Source organism: Tachypleus tridentatus, chromosome 7 (genome assembly GCF_004210375.1).
Source record: "Tachypleus tridentatus isolate NWPU-2018 chromosome 7, ASM421037v1, whole genome shotgun sequence".
Taxonomy (NCBI): domain Eukaryota; kingdom Metazoa; phylum Arthropoda; class Merostomata; order Xiphosura; family Limulidae; genus Tachypleus; species Tachypleus tridentatus.
Window position 1 is genome coordinate 156485157 of NC_134831.1, and position 23396 is coordinate 156508552.

The window sequence follows — 23396 nt, forward strand, 5'->3', positions numbered from 1 at the left end:
GCATGATTTTCCAAAGATAATGTTGGCACTCTCCATATTTCAAACATAATTGCCTAAGTTCATTTGAGCAACACATTTCTTGTTGTATCTTTATTTTTTTGCCCAAAATAATTTGCATGTTCTCATGTATTAAATAAGCTATCAAAATGCAAAATTAAAAGCCTTTTTTTTTTTTTAAGTTACTTCTAGGAATCGCTTGACATAGAAAAGGTTAAATAAAAAGAAGCAAGTACTTAGAATGTGTGTAAAATTTGTGTTAAGCCTTATTGACACTTTACCCAGTAAATATTTTGTCTATAATTGCAGCACATACAGAAAAATGCTTAAAACCTAAAAAGGTGTTTCTTAATAAATTTATTGGAAGTCTGATGCTGAAACAAAGTATTTGTAAGCTTATCTTATTCAAAACAGTTACTTTGCACTACAAGAACTGGAAAAGTTCGAAAAAATATTGAATCTTTCACATACTGAAAATACTTGAAAATCATTTTATATGTTAATAAATCTTGTGTGAATAATGGAAAAATACATGTTTTCAGAAAAATACAAAGTCAGAATTTCAATTTTGAAACTACATATTAAGGTCTATACATATATACACATGTTACATTTACACTTCTACACTGATAAATTCATCTCTGCATAATCACACATTTCTTGCATAAAACTAGAATTGTTCAGCTGCATCATATATTTTCAAGGTGTCAATATTGATATTACTTTACAGTAAATGTCTTTGAAGAGCATTTATTGCCAAATATAATAATTAAAAGTGAAGAAACTAAATTATTTTTACTGTACTATTACCTTTTCTGTATCATAAAGCAATAGTTTAATGTACCCTACAGTACAAGTTTACACAACCAGTAATTATTGTCTGTTATTAATACAGTCATAAAAATATACTTTAATTTTGGAGGCACTTGCTGTGATAGCACTTTGAATTTTCAGCATAAAACATTCAACCACTCAATTGCTTTTTTTACAACTGTATAACATTAGGAAAAATTCAAAGAAAAGCAAAATTATTGTTTAAATGTTTTTTAATAAATTATCTGTTGCATGTGAATTCAAAATGCAAACAGAATAAATTCCATGCTCTTATACTCATACACAACTTTCTGGAGAATATTTTTGTGTCTGTTTAAAGAATTAAACATTTCTGTATAAATTAAATATATATTTGTAAGTTATAATTACATTTCAAAGAAGATTTTACATTGGGCTTCATATTAGCAAAATTAGATCTTTATCCATTTGTGGCAGAGGTCTTGTCACAGTTTTCTTCATCACTACTATCTCCATAGCTATTGAATTCATCACGCACACCAGAAAATAATATAAAATGTCAATGTCCATTTTCATACTGGTGTTCACATCCTGGGTACACTGTTATGCACACCCATTAGGTTCATCACTGTGATCAGTGCAATCATTATACTTGTCACAGAAGTGACTGGCTGGGATGCACATACCATTCATACATGTGAATTCAGTACTGGAACAATCTAGGAAAGAGGAGAAAATGAAAAAATGGAAAGGTTATCAAATACTCTAAATATATTAATACATTACAAAAAAACATTAAAAGAAATAATGCATATATTGTAATAAAGTCCAAAAACCTTCATAATCTTGGCATGTATATATTTTATTTAAATGACATATTTCAGAACTTGTTGATACCATGTTGTTGTACATTGTACACAACTAACAATGACATGTAATCAGAAATAAATGCTGATATGTCAAAAATCTTTAACTAAATATTTTGAAATGTACTTACTTTGTTTTGTTTTGTTTTTTTATTGGTTCTTAAGTTTATTACAGTTGTGTTTGATTAAGACTGTAGGTTTACTACAAGAAGTTTTTGTGATTTTTGATACAATAAGTTATTTCAAAAATCTTGTTATCTTCTCTCGTGTGATTTTTGTGTAAAAACATTTTAACCAGTAGTGCAATTTCATATTTTGCAAAGTTGCTTTTTCTAGATTAAATGTAATCTTAAACTTTTCTTTATTCCTTTTTTCACTTTATAGAAATTAGAAACACTGTCTGAATTCCAAACTTCTTATAACACTAACTTACACATCCAGCAGAAAAATCATTCACACACTAGGACAAACCTATCACCTGTTCTGCTGACACAAAAAGTCTCTACACTAGTACTGACCTGTCACCATATCTCACTGTTCAGTTTACACAAAAGATACTTGTACTGGTCATGTATAAACATTCTCTTAGCAAATGAAAACAATCCTCGTTTAGTTAGTTCACAACACGGTATTACCCACGTTTTCCCAATTTGTCATCCTTTTCAACAGTTAGATTGTTAATTATGTAAAACAGCTGTGTAGCTGCAACTTTTCCATGTAGAACACTCACCTTATGGTTCATTTCTAAATTTTGAAACACCAATCTGTCTCAAATTTAACTTTGCTGAAAGTTGCAGTCTTTAGATGTTGTTATAATTTAACTGGCTATTAGCCATTAACTTGCTTGAAATAGCTGTAATGATAATTCAAAATGTCTAAAAGTTATAATTTTCCAGTACTAAAAGTATATTTCCAATAGGTACTTGCCCCCTCTTACCTAAATAGCTATTCTCATTCAATGGTGCCCCCTATAAGCAAAGAAATTGTTTACACATGCCAGAAGCCTTCTATCTCCCCTCCATTGGAATCCATTCATTCCACTGATTCTCAAATGCAAATTGTCAGGCATCAACCCTCCAACAATAAAAGTGCAACATACTTTCATGATACATATGGCTCCCTCTATTAAATTCTAGTGTACTATCACTTTGATGTTTGATATAAGGTCAAAACATTGACTTTCAGTGGAGAAAAAGGGTGGGAAGTGTAAGAGGATAAGCTGCTTGTCAGCAATACGTTTTCAGTATAGGAAAATTATACCTGCTGATAAGGTGCATTACATCCACTAACATAACATCCAACAGAGAGAAATATAGCTGAAAAGTGATCCAAACCATGCCATATTTACAAAACTCAATTTAGTAATTATAAAAATAGGTAAAATGAAAAGGATATTTCCCTAGGTGTAGAGTAACTACATGCTGTTGGAAACTGAGATCCACAAGGAGGCAGGATGAGAATCATATCATCAGTAAGTCAAATACAATCCAAAATCCAGTTGGTGAGTGGTGATATCCACATGGGGATAGGAAAGAGGGTTTTACAGATAGCAAGCTTACTACAATTCAAAACCCAGCCATCTGGTAGAGGTGGGAAAGAGGAGCACACCATTTTCACTTGAAGTTCAGGATACATGTGAATATAATAAATTGATAGGTCAATCCAGGAACCCAACACCAAGTATCAAAAAGGTATCTACATAATGTGAACCATCTCTCTCAAAAGTGAAATTAGACTAGAAATATCCCAAGCACATTAATAACCTCTGAATATGATATATTGAGGGAAAGTGGAAGGGAAAGAACTAAAAAAAAATATGCAATTACCTTCACTGCAACCCACAACACTGATAGAGTATAAATGAGAGAGGAATATAGTCATCTATAATACATGTTGACTGGTTCTACTCTAAATCCAAAACAACTGGAAAGGGGTAAAATAAGCAATTCTAACTGAAAAGGTGAAATTTATTTTTGATGTCACATCCCATTTGCACTTATGTTTTATAGCTGATGGTATCATGTCATCTACACTAGTTGAACACCATTGTCCTCTTCTCAATTGAATGGACTTGTAATCATTTACATATGTTGTCTTATTTTATTAACCCATTCAGGGGATGGTTCAGTGGTCCACCACCCTAGCAGCTTGGAACTGGAAAGGGGTAAGGACTCTCAAACTACTAGAAAAAAGGAGAATGAAATGTAGTAGACAGTCCAAAGGAATGACAACACCTGAGACAATGCAATGGATGACCATTGCAGATCATACTGATTTCTTCAAAACAAGGCATGGCAAGGATGGGCAGCTATTTCCTTCTGCTTTACCCATGTAGTCCATTGTGGGTACAATCTGAGAGAAGCAAACTTATAAAGCAATTCCATCATAACAATAAAAACTATAAGCAATCTTGTGGAACACCCCATCTCTACAGTGTGCAAAGCATGGCTATGGAATTATAATATGCAAGTAAACACGACTTGACAGTGCATATTTGAACAGTAAAAAATCCATGGTCAGGCACCAGTCACCATAGTGTAGTATACACATAATGACCATTAATAAAAGGGCCTCTGAAAAGGAAAAAGAAGAAAAACAAACTTACCCAATCAATATCTCACTGAATTCTGATATTTCAGAATGGCTCCAGATAGAAGATGATAACTCAAAGAGGGAGAAAACCATGATCAGGTGCAAACTGCAAGAGGTGAAAGTATCGTGGGTAATCCACTTACCCGAATGAAGAAATTCCTCCAAAGGATGACAGAGATGAAATGCCAGTGAACCATGAGGTGTCAAATTGGATAAAATTGGATAAGAAGACACTCAGAACAAAGCCCAAGAGGAAGATAAACAGGTAGAAGCCAATCAAATGAAGAGTGAAACCCATCTGGTGATCAAAAAAGGAGAAAGAATATGAAAAAAAAAGGATGGTTGCCAAGGAAGAAAGAGATGAGGATGGACACCATAGAAGGAAGTAGGCAATATAACAGAGAAGAGCAAGTACAGGACACAGAAATCTATCCAGGTCAGGACAACGATAAAAAGGTATAAAATGAAGGGAAAGCAGATAAACAGTGGTGTTATTCTCGTAAGCTATTAAAGTACAAGCGAAGAAATAGTATCTAAAGAAAGGAGAAGAATAAAAAGTACATGAAACATAGATAGCAAATTAACAGACCACAAATAGGTGAAGAGGAGAAGGAATGGAGCACTGGGAGTATGGTTCAAATGCTGGCAAAGTGAAGCAGTGCAAGACCACATTAATATCCCCATCTGGAAGAGCAGCCTGTTGCAGCAGACAACAAATCTAGAAGTGACACATAAGAGAGAAAGACACCTGTGGAATAAGGAAAAACAAAACTAATGGGACAGGATTATCTAAAAATCCAAGGCCGAGGAGTCAGAAAAGCCTCAATTTAAAAGTTAACCTTGATTAAAAACAGTGGTTAATTTGGGGAAATCCTGAACTCAGAAACCAACAACAGAAAAATTCCATTTGAAGAAGAAACTTCCATGAAGGAAGGTCAAATGAAACAAGCCAGGAAAGAGGCTAAGTACTGGAAGTAATCATATCACCTCACCAGTAACCAGAGGAAAGCCAGGTATGAAGACATAAGATAGGAAGGTCTGTATGACACACCAGTGAGCAAGGGTAGCAATGAAGGAAAGGAGACAAAGGAAGAAGTTGGAGCTGGAAAAGCCACAGAAACTACAGCTGAGACAGTCAGGAGAGAACTATGAGAAGGACTGAACACTGAGTGTCAAGGATGAACAAAATCACCTGGAGAAGAAAGAGAAGGGAAGGATAGACAAATGTGTCGGTCCAATACTGGCTGAAAACAAGTAGCCAGAGTATGAAGAACAGGAACTAATAACCAAAACGAAGGTAATTTACTGTTAATAAACACAGAAAGCCTCAGTGTGAAAAATACCCCACTGAAGTAAAAGCCACTGGAAAACAAAAGGATTGAGAGACCATTCTGTCAGATAAATGTTGTCTGGACACAAACCTAATCAATGGTAAGTGCAAAAGCACCCAGAACATGACACATGAACATAAATATCTCACATATGAATACAGAGGGATGGAGCACGGGTGCATTCCTGATAAAAGGCATAATGGATCATCAGATAATTTCAGGCCTGAAGGAGAATAATGATTAAAAAAACAAAAAAACACCTACAATAAGAAACTCCAGGACATTGATAGGATATAACTTCTTGGTCACAGACGAAAAAGCATGGATATTCCAGTTGATCAACATATGTCCTCCCTTCTCTGAAGAGATGCATCCATAAATGTGGAAAACTGGTTGAAGAGGAGGGATCCAGATGCTTGCATGCAAGTCATAATTAAGTACCAATGCTGATTAACAAGGATAAGAGAAACAGCAATAATAACTGTCAAAGGATTCCTGTGAAATTTCAGTAGTCATGAAAAACAAAAGAGCCCACATACAACTGTAACCTAAGGGGCTAAGGCAACTGTGGAAAATCACATCCTTAAAGATGATGAAACTTTGTCAGCTGTAATTGACCTGAAAGCACATCAATCAAAGGCTAAGAGGAGAATGGCAAGCTTGATTAAGATGTATGTGGAAAAAACACCCAAATGGAGAAGATATTGGACAGGTCACAGTAAGGACTTCTCCAACTTGATTGACAGCCCCATTATAGATAACTCCAGAAACAACTGATAGGAGTAATAGGCAGACTCCTGTTTGGAATGAGTGAACACTAGCCAGTTGACCAAAGAAAGAGAAAGCACAGCTTGAGAGCACAGAAGTGACAAACAAATGCTCTGTCAAATGACGAAACATAAGGGCCATAGCAAGTTTGAAGAGCAGCATACAAAACAGGAAAGCTATCTCATGGAAAATAAACTAAAGAGGGGGTCACAAGTGACAAAATATTAAGATATGCAAATAAAAATTCCTGACATTCCTCTTTGTTATTGATAGAAACCTGAAGAAAAAGCCTTTGCAAAGGGAGAAATGACTCTGAGGTAATATGAGGAAGATTGAAAATTACAATGAGGTGAGACAAACCTAGTAAAGACTGTCAGTCTCCAGTTTGACATGAAGATAAAAGACAGCCTAGAATAAAAGCCTGGAGAAAGATGATTCACATGTGAAACAGCCTGCAGAAACAGAAACTCTTGTACTACCTTGGACAGGTGCAATCTATATATAACACACCTGGGAAATCATGTCAAAAAATACCATATTAGGCCCAGCTGATTCTGCAGGAGAGGTAGGAAAAACATGGCAAAAGATTTTGCAATGTAAAAGGTGTAAAACAAGTGAGGTTTGTTGGCACATTCTAACAGAATAGATATTTTTGAATAAATAATGGGGAAGGAAAAGGGTACCAGGAACAAAGGTGGTAGGGAAAAGAAAAGAATGACAAGTTCATCTGATGAAACATGAAAAACCTATGGAACATTAGTGAAAGATTGCCTAAAGGTAATAATATAAAAGGGAAATCCACTGGTTAGTATCTAGTACTGTTAGCAACATACTCATCAACTTTGAAAAAATGAAACAAATTCCTGAAAAGTGGATAGAAAAGAGTAGATAAGGACAGGACAGGAAAGAAATAGAGGTGCGATATGGCTCCAAATGCAAAAACAATTGCAATTAAAGAGAAAAGATTCAAGTGTTAATGTCCACATTACACATGATACTCTAATTTTACAGATACACAATCAAAAATATATTACCAAGGAGAAATACGACATCCCAAAAAGAATGAGAAGTAAAAAAGTAGCTGTACAAAGTCATATTCTGACCCAGAAAATCCCAATTACAGTGAAATCACCATGTGTAGAAAGGGGAGCTGAAGATAACAAATGAGCCAACATGGATTCATAAAAAAATGGCAAAGTGAATAAAATATAGCTGGGAGCTCATCTTGAAAACTGTCATATTAGATCCAGCTGATTCTGCAGGAGAGGTGAGGAAACACATAGCAAAATTTGGCAGTGTGAAAAGACTCAAAAATTTATTGATGGATAATAACAGAGAAATATGAAAACAATGGGCCTCCCCCACCTGCTAGTAGTATAATACCAAAAGTGAGAACATGAACCTCAGAATTCTTTGTAGAAATATGTAAATGAAACAAAAGTATTTTTTTACAAAATTAGCAAGTATGAAAATAAATCAATTTCTTGGAAATTAAATTAAGATTTCTTCATGGTAAAAAAAGAAAAAATCACTTTATATATGCAAAAATGGCTCGTTTGGGTTGAAAAAATATTTTACATAGAAGAGCGAACAACGTTTCGACCTTCTTCGGTCATCGTCAGGTTCACAAAGAAAGAGGTAACTGACCGGAAGCTGACCACATGTTTGAAAGGGGTTGTGTAACTGAGTGTCGGAATGTAGAGGGCAGTGTTAGATGTTTGAATATATAATTTTATTTTATTATATTAATATAGGTATAAAGGCGTTCCTTTATATTGGTTTATTTTGGGTTTAAGTTGTTGTATAAGTAAGGCTTCTTTAATTTTGCGTTTGTTTATGTTTGTTTCTTTATTTAGTATTTGAGTGTTTTCTATGGTTATGTTGTGTTTATTTAACTTGCAGTGTTCGAAAACGTGTGAAGGTGACTTTTTATGTTCTTTGAATCTGGTTTCCATTTTTCTACTTGTTTCTCAACATAGAAGTCGTGGCAGTTATCACATTGTATTTTATAAATAATGTTGGTGTGGTGTTTGTCAGTGTAGTTTTTACAAACATGATGACTTGGATGAACTACAAATCAATTAATTCCAGTGAAGGGGAGATAGAAGGATTGTGGAATATGTGAAGAATTATCTTGAGGATAGAGGGTAGCATTGAACAAGGAAAGGATTAATGTTTTGCAAACAGCTTCCTGTTTTTTCACATTTTTAATTTTTTTTTTTTTTTTTATGATGATGAGAAATCCACTTGACATAAAATTCTCTCTCTCAAAATATCTGGTATGGGTACTTAAACTTTTATTAAAATGAAGTAGAGAACAAGATTTCAACCTTTATAGATCATCTTCAGGTTAACAATTTCTCTTTAATTAACCTGAAGATAACCTAAGAGGGTCAAATTGTTCACTACTTTAAAGTTTCAGTACCCATACCAGCTGTTTTGAGATAAATTTCTTTTCTTTTTTTGACTTGGACTTTCTTGATAATTTTAAAATCACATTTCTTCAAATTTCCTTCTTGTGCATATGAGCTACTCAAAGTTACTCATTAAACTATGACTTAAGATCAGTTTTTATTCTTTTGTTTTTTTCCTTCTTAAGGTGGCTTCAGTTTCTTACTATGTACTTTGTATAACTTCTAAACTTATTCTTTACATAATAAATGTTAAGGAAACACAAGTCAGAATTTTCCACAATTTTCACTTTTCATGTTTTTAGAAGTTAAATAAAGTTTGTTCGTACATTCTAACAGAAGATATATTTAAACAATTCTATTGGCTTTCTTTCCTCTTAATAAAACAAGTTAGGCATATGCATCATAACCACTGTTGCAATGGGCAAGAAATAGTATACACAAGTTAAGTATTTGTGATATAACTTTTGATGCAGTATGTGTGCCTTCACAAAATTTGCTAAACTTTATTTAGTAAAGATTGCATGTTTTTGTATAGAAATAAAATCTGATTTTTTAATGCAGTATTTTTACAAAAGACTTGTTTATGAAAATAAGAGTTTAATTACTAGTCCAAATGCAAATTGGATTTCATGTTATCATTAAAAACTATTCTTCAACCCAAAATTTCAAATATTATTTTTGTTATATCTTAAGTCTTCCTAATTACATTTCAAACATTTATTTCCAGCAGAACCTTGCATTTTGTCTGTTATTTTCTCTAACATATACAAGTGTGGTCTGTCAAGTTGACTGACCCTGTAACCATCATAAATAATTAAGAATAGATATAAATTATGCTTTTTTTGTGCTAGAATAATTACAAGTTATAACACGAAAATATAAATGTTTAGTCTAAGTATCTGAAGTCTCATAATGTTATATATTTATTATGCCTTTGTTACCATATTTTTGTATTATAACACAGTTATTATACATATGTATGAAAATTATAACTATTTACACTTACACACACACAGCAAACAATTATATTTTCTGGTTATGACAAACATTGTATGCAGGTTGCACTTCCACTATAATTTATCAAGCATAGTATCTAAGCTGTATGTTGACTTAAAAAATAAGTCATTTCTTGCAGACACAACCTACCTTCTTAGAATCTTGGTTTGAAAGAATGAGATGACTTCCAAGCATTTTAAAGTGGCTTAGAAAGTGACTAGGGCCATACTGAGCCTTTGATTAGTTATTCACATGTCATATATTGAAGTAAGCATATATAAGAGACTGTTTGCAAAAATAGAAAGACGTGAGTAAGGCCACTGTGATTGATGCAGTATATAAGACGTATTTCAACAAACAGAAAAAAATATGAGGTTACTTTATATTCTAGATTTTCAATATTGGTAATTCAAATTCCTAATTTGTATTATGAAATTATATAATTAGTATATTTATATCATAAACATGTAATGTGAATCTGTACTGCATTCAACATACCATGTGACACAAAAATCGAGGCTTAATTTTTTAAATATTTATTTATAAGTTAAGAAACTGAATAGCATAAATACTAAAATTTGAATTATAATCTGCAGTTTCATATAAAACTTGCTGATGTAAATTTATAAAATAGTAGTCCAATAAAATTTTGAATTCAAGTCAACAAATACAATGACATGCCTTTTTGACCTGTCACTGTTAGGTTAATTTAACAGATTCATCCTGGGTCTAAGTTAAATTGCAGATGAATCAGTCTGAAGAGTCTTGCAATATATTCTTTAACTTCAAAATACTGGGACTGTTTCATCTTGAATAAAGTGATGTTCATTGTAAAATGGATTATAAAGGAATCATTTCATTTTTAACTCCATGTAAGCAAGAGAGATATTTTGTTTCTATCCTTTTGCCATAATTTTCTAATACAGTTAACCAATAATAAAAGTTAATCTCCTCGTTTGTATTAAATGTAAACATACTTTCTTTAGATTTTATATGCATTTCTTACCTAAGGAACAGTTACTTTCATCATTTCCATCCCAGCAGTCATAATAACCATCACATCGTTTAGAAAGTTCTATACAGGATGTTTTGTTTCCACAGTGAAATCCATTTTTAGAGCAAGCTAAAAAGATACCAATGGAAATAGTTTACCTGTAGTTATTGTTACATAAATATTAATAATATTTTGATTGATACTGGTATTAGTTTTTATCTAAACTAAAAGAGGTCAAACAAGACATGCTACTGTATTTTCTCCCTCTCAAACATTTGAATTAAATACAAAGTTCTGTCAGACAATCTATGATGCAAAGTTATTACAAACAAGTATTCAAGTAACAGATAACCTTAAAAGTAGCTCAATATCTTAGTCAATATTTTCTCTTTTCTTATATGTGAACATCAAGGAAATCATATTCTTCATTGAATAATCCCAAATAATAGTATGTACAATTGTATTGGTTGGAACTAATTCTTACCACAATCCAACTCATCTGTGTCATCAAAACAATTGAAATGTCCATCACATCTTCTTTCTTTTGGGATACACAATCCATTACCACATTTCCACTCAGTTAACAAGCATTCTAGAGAAGAAACCGAAAAACATTATAAATTCTCATGACTGATATTGCCATTTGGTTAGAAACTTACAATTACTCATCTGTAATATTTTTAATAACTCAAAACAACAAAAATAGCAAACTTATTTTGTGATAAAAGACAAAGAAAAATAATTTCCCACAGTTAGATGTCCCATTGTGTCAATACAGTAACTTCACTCTTAACAGTTTTGTAATACACATTCTTCATTTCTCCTTTTTCTAAAATTTTAAAGCAATATCTAAAGTTTTAGAGTTAAATCATATTGATAACCAATATTATTTTTCCATTCTATCATCTAACCTCCAACCTGTAAAATATTTCAGCCAAAACTGAGAAACACAATACATAATTGTTGTATAGACACCTGTTTCATCAACACATTGATAGGTAATATCATCAAGTCTATCACATAGTTCATATGGACCATTACACCATCCTCCACAACCTCTGGAATCTCCAGTATTTCTAACAGGAACACAGTAAGGAATCAACTCTTCTGGCCTGAGAAGGCAGATTTCTCCAACATGACACTGATGGCATGGTCGCCCTAAGAATGATAAATTATTCAATTGTACTTAATGTTCAATTTAAAATTTGTTACTTACAAAAATGTCAGAATGGTTGAAGATGTAAGTACTTTTATTTTCTCACCTTTCCAAGCATAAAATCAACATTCCTCTTGAACACACACAAGTTTAAAATAACTGGTAACAGCCCATAAAGTTAAAAAAAAAAAAGGAACAAATTTAACATACGAGTCAAAGTTTGATGTTACTATTTTTAACACCTCATCACATTTCCAACTTTATTTGATTTTCCAAAAACTAACTACAAAGTTTTAACGTTTTGACTTATTTTTTCTGTCATTATCATGTATACATTAAGAAAGTTTCAGGTTATTATCACCAGATAATTTTACACCAGGTGATTTCATTTGGTCCTCTAAATTATTTTACCTGATTATCATTATCTTCCCACTTGGCTAACACTAGATAATTCTACTCACCTAAAAGAAACTCAGTAAATAACATTTAAGTGATATAAAACCAAAGTTCTAAATTATCTGAAAAAAAGGGGCCTGGCATGGCCTAGCGCGTAAGGCGTGTGACTCATGATCCGAGGGTCGCGGGTTCGTGCCGCATCATAAACATGCTCGCCCTCCCAGCTGTGGGGCGTTATAATGTGACGGTCAATCCCACTATTCGTTGGTAAAAGAGTAGCCCAAGAGTTGGCGGTGGGTGGTGATGACTAGCTGCCTCCCCTCTAGTCTTACACTGCTAAATTAGGGACGGTTAGCACAGATAGCCCTCAAGTAGCTTTGTGCGAAATTCCAAAACAAACAAACAAACAAACAATCTGAAAAAAAAAAAAAGAGACAGTATTAGCAATTAGAAAAAAAAATATATCTATTTTTTTTGGTGCTCAGAAAAGTATTATCTTTCCTTCCATTATACAGAAAAGTATTTATTAATATAAAACATAAGACTTAAAATATAATCAATGTAAGATTAAGTATGTTAAAACTATTAATACTTTTTAGCATAAAAGATGTCTACATGCCAAAAGCTGTTATAAGAATTAAAAACTACAAACATACCAGATTGGAGTGGAATTCAAAACTACATAAGAAACAATGTTTAATATAACTACTTCCATGAATTATACTTACGGGTATTAATACTAATATTTTTATGAAATTCATTTACTGTTGATGACAAAAAATTTTGAGTTGTGACTCCTTTACTTCTGCCAGACACAGATTTTCCAACAGGTTCAGCTATGATAGTAGCAGTGGTAAAAATAGATGTAGCAGGTATTGGACTAGTGTTGAGATATAGTGAGTAGCTGATTTTGTTTACTAGAATTCTCTTTGCTGAAACATTCAATGCAGAACAAACACATTTTTGTTCTTCAACTGAAAGTCCTTCTTGCCACTGACAGGCTTCATTATTAAGTACCTTCTTTTCATCAATACTTAGGCAATTACGTAACCTTCTCTTTATAAGGCTTTGGTCACATTGATTATCATGGCTACAAGATGACCATTGACCCCATGATGACCAAGTTGCTAGATAAAAACATTTTTATTTTAATAGTTTTAAGTTTTAGTTATCTAGAATAACATGTTTACCAAAAAAATGGGTTAACATTATAACATTTAAAAAAAAAATGAACGGGTTATACTAGAAGACCCTCTCTTTGAAAGTCAACATCCTTGTCATGTAGTGCAAGATGTTTGTATTGATAGAGACATGACAGTTTTCCTGAATTGATTTGATTATTTATGTTAATAGATAGTTAAATGTATCATCACTCTGTAAACTTGCCTTCAGTTAAAAAAAAAAAAAAAAAAAAATTATAAATACTGCAGAAGACATGAATTATTTAAATAATTATGTTCTAGAACTCTTATCAGTGATAATCCTTTGGGAACTTTTAAAGCAACTTCACAAAAATATACATATCTACAATTCAAGTAAGCTTACAAATATATATTTTTCAACTTTGTTAAAAAATACCATGTGCTATGTTGTTCCGTTTTACTGTTAAAGTGTATTAATTTATGGTAGTCAGTGTTTGCATTAGTGTGGAACTCCTTTGGCAGAAACAAAAGTAGCACTAAGGTAAGTTACCATATTATACATGCACAATATTTTTTCATCAAATTAAATTATTACTATTAATTTAAATCTCATGTGCTAAGTTACAGTCAAATCTGTACCACTCACAAATCTTAAAATTAATTTTTATGGTATATTAATGATAAAATCACAAAACTTCTTGAATTTACTTTATTACATCATTTTTATGCTAATATCTAAATGTTTATACAACAGTTAAAAGCATTATGTTATTTTCTATGCTAATTATTAAATTCTTATTTGATATACACATCTACTAACTCACCACTAGGCCTAAATATCACAGATTCCATGTCTAATTTGAGCATTCCACCCATCAAAAAACCTTTATTCTGTTCCAGACTTTCTCTGAATGCCTGCCCTACATTCTCGATAATGTTATGTAGTGTGGTCTTCAACAAAATACGACAATTTACAATGATACTTCCTGGTCTAATTTGAATATAAAAAGAACAGAGCATTTATTTTGCTCACAGTGACAATGAACTATAAACAAGTTCCATTCAACTTACATACAACATTTTCATACACATAAATCTGCATAATTTTTGAAAAAGTTACATAAAAATATCTACCATTTACATTACAGCCTAAAATTTCTTGTAAGCTTTATCTTACCAAGTTCAAATCTATACAATTATTTGAAAGTGAAGCAAGTGACAAACTACTTTTTAGCATTAATTACTCATCCTTCTCCATTGTAATTTCTATTCTCATAGAATAAATTGAAGTCACATCATTTGTACTGATTTTCAGCAAAATAAAACTAATTGCCACTGAGTAAATAAAATTATTTGTATTTATTAATAAAGAACAGTAGTGTAAAACTGTCTTAAAAACTCATATTTTCTGAAAAAATGTATAACATACACACATTGTGTTACAATACACTAAATTTAAAACCACAAACACTTGAATTCAACATACATTCACCAACAGTGTCATTTTTACAAAAGATTACAAAATACACTGTCATAATTAGTTCTTTGTATGTAAAGGTGACAAATTCACAGATGGGTTTCTATTTATTTTTGTTTCATAATGATTTTTAAATAAATTTTCAATATCTCAGAGCATTAACAAAAACTAATTTAGAAAATTTATAATTAGCCTAATCTGTACTGAAGTATCATACATTTAATTCCACATTTTGCAAAATCAAAGATATGTTAATAATACTTTATACCATAAAAATATTGCCTGAAAATGAAGATTATTTATTCATTACAAAGTCTATTAATTTTAGAATTCAATGAATTAAATGATAGCTTATAAAGTTAAGACTTTTCTTGAAAACTTCCTTCTCCAACACAGATCTTTCATTCATTAGGTATGTTTACTATGCTTAAATTTGCTTGCTGTTTAAGGTACTATATATAAATAAATAGCTATAACACTATCAGTTACATAAATTGCCAATAAATTATTAAACCAACACTTTCAAACAACCTTTACAATACTTAAACAATAACTTTCTATTGTCAGTCCTAAATGTCAACATTAAGTCATAACTCTCTGTTTGTAATGTTGGCCTTGTCAGTAGCTCTCGACTCTCTGATGGTAATTTTTTTCAAACTGGCTCAGTAATTTGTCTCGAGTAGAAATCTCAAGTTCAAATCCACGCTGAGTGGTGATGACTTAACTTTTAATTATTAACTCATGTTTACAGAAAGATTTTACAATCTTAGGAAAACCACAATAACATCACAGTTTACATTAGGGAGTTGGAATTATTTACATTTCAAAACTGAATGTCACAGCATTTATAGCACTAGAATATCACGTGGAAGTCTTGCTTTCCAATCCCAGTCAAATCAAGCATTCTTTATAGATATATTGTAACTACAATTTTTAGAATACACCTTCATAAAATATTTATTTTCATTTAATTTTCAGTAGAAATATGACAGACAGTCAGCTAATGTTATAAACATTTACAGTACTTTTAACACACCATAGTTGTTAAATATTAACTGGAAATAAATAATCATGATAATTATTTACTAAATAGAGTAAGTGAATAAGAGCAGATTTTATTTATATTAACAGAAACTGATTTCCATTATTTTTTGGTATATGATAAATACTTATTGTTTTAGTTAATTAATTATTTTGACTTTGTAATTGGTAATTGCATGTGGTATACTTTGTAGTGTGGTATTGGTAATTAATAGTACTGGTATTAATTATAAACAGAGAACTTACCACAAGATTTATCTACAATTTTATCTATAAACTGTCAAATAACTTACTTTTAATGAAATACACAAATACTGTGTGACTAGATTGGAAAAACAGAAATAACACTGGCATAACTTCAGTATGGTTATAAGTAGTTCAGAATAATGTAGTATGTAATTTATATTGTGCAAGGGGTGCAAAATCAGATTATATTTTCAAGAGAATTGTAAAGTAACAATACACTACATTTTCAGAGCTTTCTTAACCCTTTTGTGACAAGCTTGGTATGATACATACAAGTTAAGTATTTATACAATAACTTTTGATGCAGTATGTGTACATTCACAAAATTTGATAAAATTTAGCAAAGATTGCAAGTCTTTTGTACACAAAAATATCCGATTTTTTTTAAGGAAGTATTTTTACAAAAGATTTGTTTGAGAAAATAAGTGTTTCATTACAAGCCAGAGTACAAAGTGATTTTTCATGTTATGACAAACATACTATTCTTTGTCCCAAAAATATCTAAAACCTGCTAAATGCATTTCATATATTTGTTCCTAGAAAAAAAATTCATACTTTGTTTTTTTTCTCTATTAACTATATGAGAGTCTGCTAATTTTAGTGGCCTTATAAACACCATAAAAAATTAGGAAATAATTATAAATTATGATTTATTTTGTTCAAGAATGATTACAGATCATAACACAAAATCATAAATGTTTAGTCCAGCATAAATCTCATAACATCATACATTTATATATATTTATTATTTTGATTATACTGACCTCCCAGTCATATCTGGTTAATATTACTGAAGCTGCATTGATAAATGTAAAACCTGAATGAAAATTAAATGTTTAGCAAAATAATACACATAAGGCAAGAAACACTTGCTAAACAGTAGGTACACTTCAAGAGAACAATGTACTAAGCCTCTTTTTCTATTTCATACTACAAATACATTCACTGGGAAAAATCTTTCTTTAGACTACGTTGAATAGTGAAAAATCTCCTATTTTTATTAGTAATAAGTATGTCATTCAACCTCAAACCTTGCAACACAGCTTTGACTTTGAAAGCGAGCATTGCTGACCTGAAGCTTACATATATTGAAATGTAAAACTCCCATCACAAGTTCTTGGAAATTTTCCAGATGCTAATGAAAGATAGGTGGAACTTCAGTTTGGCCTTGTATGCCAATAGTCTATTCTATTCTCACAGTATCAAATGTAGTAGCTCATAAAGTTTAGAGTTGTAACCACAAGCAGATCATGTGACAGCAAAACCTGCAGTTTTAATTTCCGTTTTAAATTATTTTTAAATAAAGGATTAAAGCTTAGATAATATAACATTAAGTTATAATGCAGTTGATAATACTATTTTCACTAAAACACATTTATATTATAGTGGTATAACTAAATTTTAAATGCAACTCTGACATGGTTAAGAGGTGGGAGAATCAATTAGTTTCTATAAATAAAAGAGTGAACTTGATTTTTATTTTTCTTTGAAGTAGAATGTACAGGAACAGATGTCTTAAAGAATCAAAGGGACCCTTGTTCATTCTTTGTTTGCAGTCTCTGTAAGGGAAATATGTGAACCATTAAAAATACTTCATTAAAAAAAATTAAAGTGGTTAAATAACTTGATGTGGACCATGTTAGCTCAGGTATTAACATATTATGATCATGTATTTTGTCAGTAATCGAAATGGGATATGTTGATACATGATTACATGTAGTCAATATCTCATTTATAACATTTTTCCAGATTGGCATCTAAAGCAATAATGCAACTTTCAGAAAACATCAGACGTGATACTACTTACCTAAATTTGACAATGACAGTCATATTATAGATATTTGCTAAAGGACTTTGTTTAAACAGTGTGTCAATCTAAAATAAAAATAAAATATTTATACAGCATAAATGTCTGACTGTAGTTACCGTTTTCTACAATAAACTGTATGTACACAATTAAAAAAGAACTGATACATTGTTGTATAAACAAGTTTTTATGATTAACTTTTTCTTTTTCAGAGAATCTTTTGCAACCTAGAATAGTTATTACATAAATATAAAGTAACATTACTAGTAATTATCTTAGCTAAAAAATTCACAGCAAAATCTAATTGATTACTTTAAATGTCCAAATACATCTAATATTATTTTTATATAATAATTCACTTTGAGGAGACTAATAAAATAGGTAAATCCTCTTTCTCTTGTCAGATTACAAGTTACACATTATCACTTTGATTCTCAAAATATCACCAAGTAATATTTTTAACTCTAAGGAAAATGGTTAAGAAATGTTTAATAAATTTATGTTAAAGATTATAAGAAATAAACTGCTTTGAGGATGACGTAATTGACAAGACAATAAAACTATCAACTATTTGTTTTATGTAAAATACACTTACTATGAAAATAAAACAGAGTACTCACAAAATACAAAAGTTCTCTTTCCAACATTAAATATGACAGACTGGAGTTTCTTTTTAGTTCTGGGTTGAAATCTCTGTTTGTAATCTTAAACTCTCCATCTACTGTTTTAATAGCTAACAAATTATACATAAAAAAATCAGTTATTTTTAGTGACTTATTATTAACTTGATTGTTTATTTCCAGTGAAGTATTAACTACAGTATTAAAGCTGTGATATAATTAATTATTATCCACTTTCATACATATTCTCAAGTTTATCTTTACCACAAATAAAATAAGTTCTTAAATGACATTTCTTCTAAACTTTCCTTAAATTTTATTATGAGATTAAAAACACAAAGATAATACAAAAATAGCACTTAAGTTGAATCATTAAATCTTTTTTTTAAGATTATTTTTTATGCTCTGGTCAAAAGATTTTCAGATAATTCATATTTTTAATTCTGTAAACTTAAATGGCTTGCACTAAAAGCACAGAGAGCAGTTACTAAGTGATAAAGTGACCTTAGTACACTAAAACTTACATCTTGATTCTAAGAGTCTGTAGCTTATTTCCTTCTGGTATGAGATAGTATTACCTGAGACATAATAAAAGTAGTTAGTCTACTAAAAACAGAGAATCCTTAAAGCAGTATTTGACAAAAAGAAGTCACAATTTAAATTTGTAAACAAATTACTGTCACAATAAATCTAAATTTCTTTTTCACATATAAACAAAAAATATAATGAACAACCACAATATTAACCATTATTTATATTTAAGATTAATTTATAAAAGAAACATGCTGGTTGATGTTTTATTCAAGGTGTCTGAAATATTACGAAAAATTCTAATTTTCTCAACTTTACTTTAGCAGTTTTCAACTATTGCATTTAATCTTAATTATTTTGCTACTATTAAAAACAGTGGTATGGAAACAGTCGTTTTAGTTTCAAACTGTGTACCATTTAAAGTTTGTTGATAATATGTTAATCTATAATGATCCTGAACATCTTGACAAGTTTTGACATGTCCTAATATTAACACGTATTACATCAGATCTTCCTTTATTAGATACATTACATAAAATTAAAACAAGTTTTGGCGTGATGTGCACAAAAACGACAAAGTAATTTATTGGTTTTTGGATTCAAATTTTGTCAACTTCATTCTAGAATTAGTTCACACAAGTGTCATATTAGATACTTATTCGATGTGTTTATAAAATCATGCATTAATAGTAACACATGAATATTTTCATCTGGTTTGAAAAAAAAAATATTGTAAAAAGTCTCAAATAATAAAAATGAAACGTTCCCAAACAAACATTTTTAATATTCTACAAATACTGAGAATTCTACATGTATTAAGAGGGATAAAGCAACGATAGAAGTTTACATATAAAATACTTGTTTCATTAATAAACTGGGGCCGAAGCTTAATGAAAGCTGTAATAAATTAAAATTAAAAAATGATTTTAATGCTCACCAACAGCAAAATAAATTCCTGCAACAAGTCCTGCACCAATTAACAGTAACAAGACAAACAAAAGAACCAAAGGATATCGTCGAGAAGAGGTATCGAGGTTTCCAAACAACAACGTCCAACCCCAAGATGTTTGTTTTCTCAGCATCGCAGGATATGAGGTGGTGCTAGTAGTTTTATTTAGTGATGTAGGTGACGAATATTGATAATCATAAGCAAGGTTGTCTCCCTGAAATAAATAATGCATTTTTCATTACAAGACAATGTGTACTTTTACGATTTGGCAGCCATATAAAAAATTACATAACACTTTTATTTCTTAAAACTTTGTAATAATTCTTACTCTAATAGATTAATACGTGTAGAAATATCACCAGATGAAGCAAGAATAGCGAAATAACAATCGTTGAATCATAATGTAATGGAACTCTTGCTTATATGATACTGAAAAAACAAAAAATTAAGCGATGTGCAACCCCAACCTAACGAAATTTTTATCCTGCTTGCAATAGATATAACGATTTTGACATTTCGCTTCCATTTCCCGTCACGGAGAATTTTATTTTACTCTATTCTCAGAGTGCAAATAAATGTCATAAATACATCACATGCAAATCTTATGTGCTGTTGCCATCTATAGAAATATAATAGTATTGTCGTTGTATGTCCATGTAAACACTTCGCAGGGCGAGTTGGATCTTCGCTAAAATTGATATGGATGTTCATCAGGTCCATTGAAAAATATATACAAATTTTCAATTTTGCAGTTGTTTTTTTATACCACTACTTCGCCTCTGTTGATGGATCATCACCAAATTTGGCATAAAGGTTTGTTGAATACATGCACATTTACGGTATCATTTACGGCAGCCGTGGGAGCATTATAATATTACGGTCAATCCCACTATTCGTTGGTAAAAGAGTAGCCCAAGAGCTGGCGATGGGTGGTGATGACTACATGCCTTCCCTCTAGTCTTACAGGGATGGCTAGCGCAGATAGGCTTGTGTAGTTTTGAACGAAATTAAAAAACAAACCAAACAAACAATCAATCAATTCCCCAATTATGGCCTTGCTATAATAAAATACACACACACAAATACACACTTTATATTTTCAATGTATTTTGCATAGCAATACATTACCACAGTTTTATTATTTTACACTAATATTGTAACATTCTAAATAGTGCAAAGTTTGCGAGCTAGTGGAATACAAGTGAAAGTACAATTTTAATATTTTACCCAAGAAACGATACATAATCTGCATCAGTATGTGAAATTATTTTGGTAAAATGTAAATATTACCTTAAATAAGCATTTCTAACTGCCACTAGTTTTTCATTTTAAAAACCGGACAGGACTTTTTAATGTCCAAACGCATTTGGCATTAATCAAATAGAGAATTGCTCTGAAATGACACTTTTCACATCATGAACGTAGTACACTCATGGCTATTTAAGTGTCGGAAAAGATATTGTAACTGTACGCTTAATTCTTTAAAATCGTGTAGGGAACTTGTTACAAAATGTATGCGTTTAATATTAGCATACCTTTAATTTTATTATTTTTAAAAATACAATATTACATTGAACTAATACATAAATGAATGGCAACACTGAAAAAGCAAAAATTAATATCCTTTATCGATAAGAGTCATCACCGTTAACTTTCTATAGAAAATTATATCATAATTAATGTGAACAGATTTCGTTTTTCCAACCCTCATATACCAACTTAAGTATGTAAATCTAGATATAATAAAAAAGGAAATACCATAACTCTAATACGACAGCTTTTAGAAGATATAAGACATAACAAAATTGCTGGAGTTATCAATACATTAGTACTTGAGGAGCTCTACAAACTAAATCACAGTAACTACGTACATTGAAAACTTATATTTACTCTATCTTAATAATTTCACTACAAACATCCTTCGAGAAGGGCATTCTTCCATATTCCGATTTAAGATTGACACCGACTTATGACCTACTTTTACAAAGTTACCTGCAACATTCTTTTTAGCATTAATCTCAACTATACGGTTGTTTACCCGAGTCCTTGACCTAAACGTCGCTAGGGCACAAAGCTAGTTTTACCACGTACGATACGTATTAGAAATTATTACAGATGGTATTTATTAAGCAGGAGCATATAATGCATTGCTCAAAATGCATATACTCATTCATTATAAATTGTAGCAAGTAATAAATATTTACAAGCAATAAAGAGCATTAGCTGTACAATATTAGTGTGCATTAGGATATCAATAAGCATTAAATAAAAAAAAGTTTCAAAAGGAGATTTCTCGTCAAAACATAATCTCATTAGACAGCGCTACATTACCAGTCTTGACATTTTCACGCATTTGTAAGCGCAAGGATTAATTACGATCATTAATGGATATACAACAGTTTAGTTTGAATAATTATTTAGTGATTTAATATTTTTTTGATTATTTAATTTTCAAACCAAAAGTGCTAAAAGTTGACTCTTTTAAAAGCGGTAGTTGTGGGAAGTGTCGTTACTATCTGGACAATTTCACTAGTGAATGCAGTTTAATTGCCGTACTAAGCTTTAGCAACATTATTGACGTCATCTTACTCGAAGCTTCACCTTTTCGTGATGACGAGAAACTGACTTGGAATAAAAATGTATTCTCAAGACATCTGGTATGAGTATTAAAACTTTAATTAAAACAAAGTACAGAACAACGTTTCGACCTTCTTAGGTCATCTTAATCTTTATTTTATTTAGTTTTAGTACCCATATCAGCCGTCTTGAGAACACACTTCGAAACTTTTATCGTTGTATGCGACATTTGTTGCTAAAGAGCTGGCCCGGCATGGCTAGATGGGTTAAGGCGTTCACCTCGTCATCTCAGGGGCGCGGGTTCGAATCCCAGTCGCACCAAACATGCTCGCCATTTCAGCTGTGGGGGCGTTATAATGTGACCGTCAATCCCACTATTCGTTGGTAAAAGAGTAGCCCAAAAGTTGGCGGAAGATGGTGATGACTACCTGCCTTCCCTTTAGTCTTAAAGGGATGGCTAGCGCAGATAGCCATCGTGTAGCTTTGGGCGAAATTCAAAAAGAAAACAATACTAAAGAGCTAAAAATTTTAGGCTTCATTATTTATTTGTTTGGAATTAAGCACAAAGTTACTGAATGGCTTATCTGTGCTCTGCCCATCACGGGTATCGAAACCCGGCTCCTTGGGAATCTCTAGGCCTCAATAGGAATAATTATAAATAGGCTTTCAACAATGTGGAAAAAGAAAGCAATTTAAGTGGGTGA

The 23396-nt window shown here is 31.2% G+C and overlaps 1 protein-coding gene across 8 annotated transcripts in view; it reads right to left on the reverse strand.

Moving 5' to 3' along the window:
* The window catches only part of LOC143256980 (uncharacterized), a 67528-nt gene that overhangs the window by 24605 nt on the left and 19527 nt on the right, over positions 1-23396 (reverse strand). For 7 of the 8 annotated variants that reach the window (XR_013031647.1, XR_013031648.1, XR_013031645.1 and 4 more), the window contains exons 2-11: positions 20104-20329; positions 19160-19213; positions 18636-18748; positions 18016-18083; positions 14269-14435; positions 13031-13429; positions 11726-11908; positions 11235-11342; positions 10763-10879; positions 1201-1508 (exon numbers count right to left, since the gene is read on the reverse strand). Coding sequence is in view for 1 of the 8 variants with exons in the window: in XM_076514978.1 (XP_076371093.1) it covers positions 1393-1508; positions 10763-10879; positions 11235-11342; positions 11726-11908; positions 13031-13429; positions 14269-14435; positions 18016-18083; positions 18636-18748; positions 19160-19213; positions 20104-20248 (1470 nt within the window). In the remaining 7 variants the exon portion in view is untranslated. Of the gene's footprint in view, positions 1-337; positions 1509-10762; positions 10880-11234; positions 11343-11725; positions 11909-13030; positions 13430-14268; positions 14436-18015; positions 18084-18635; positions 18749-19159; positions 19214-20103; positions 20330-23396 lie in introns of those variants that run through there. The other variant, XM_076514978.1, reaches the window with a different exon arrangement.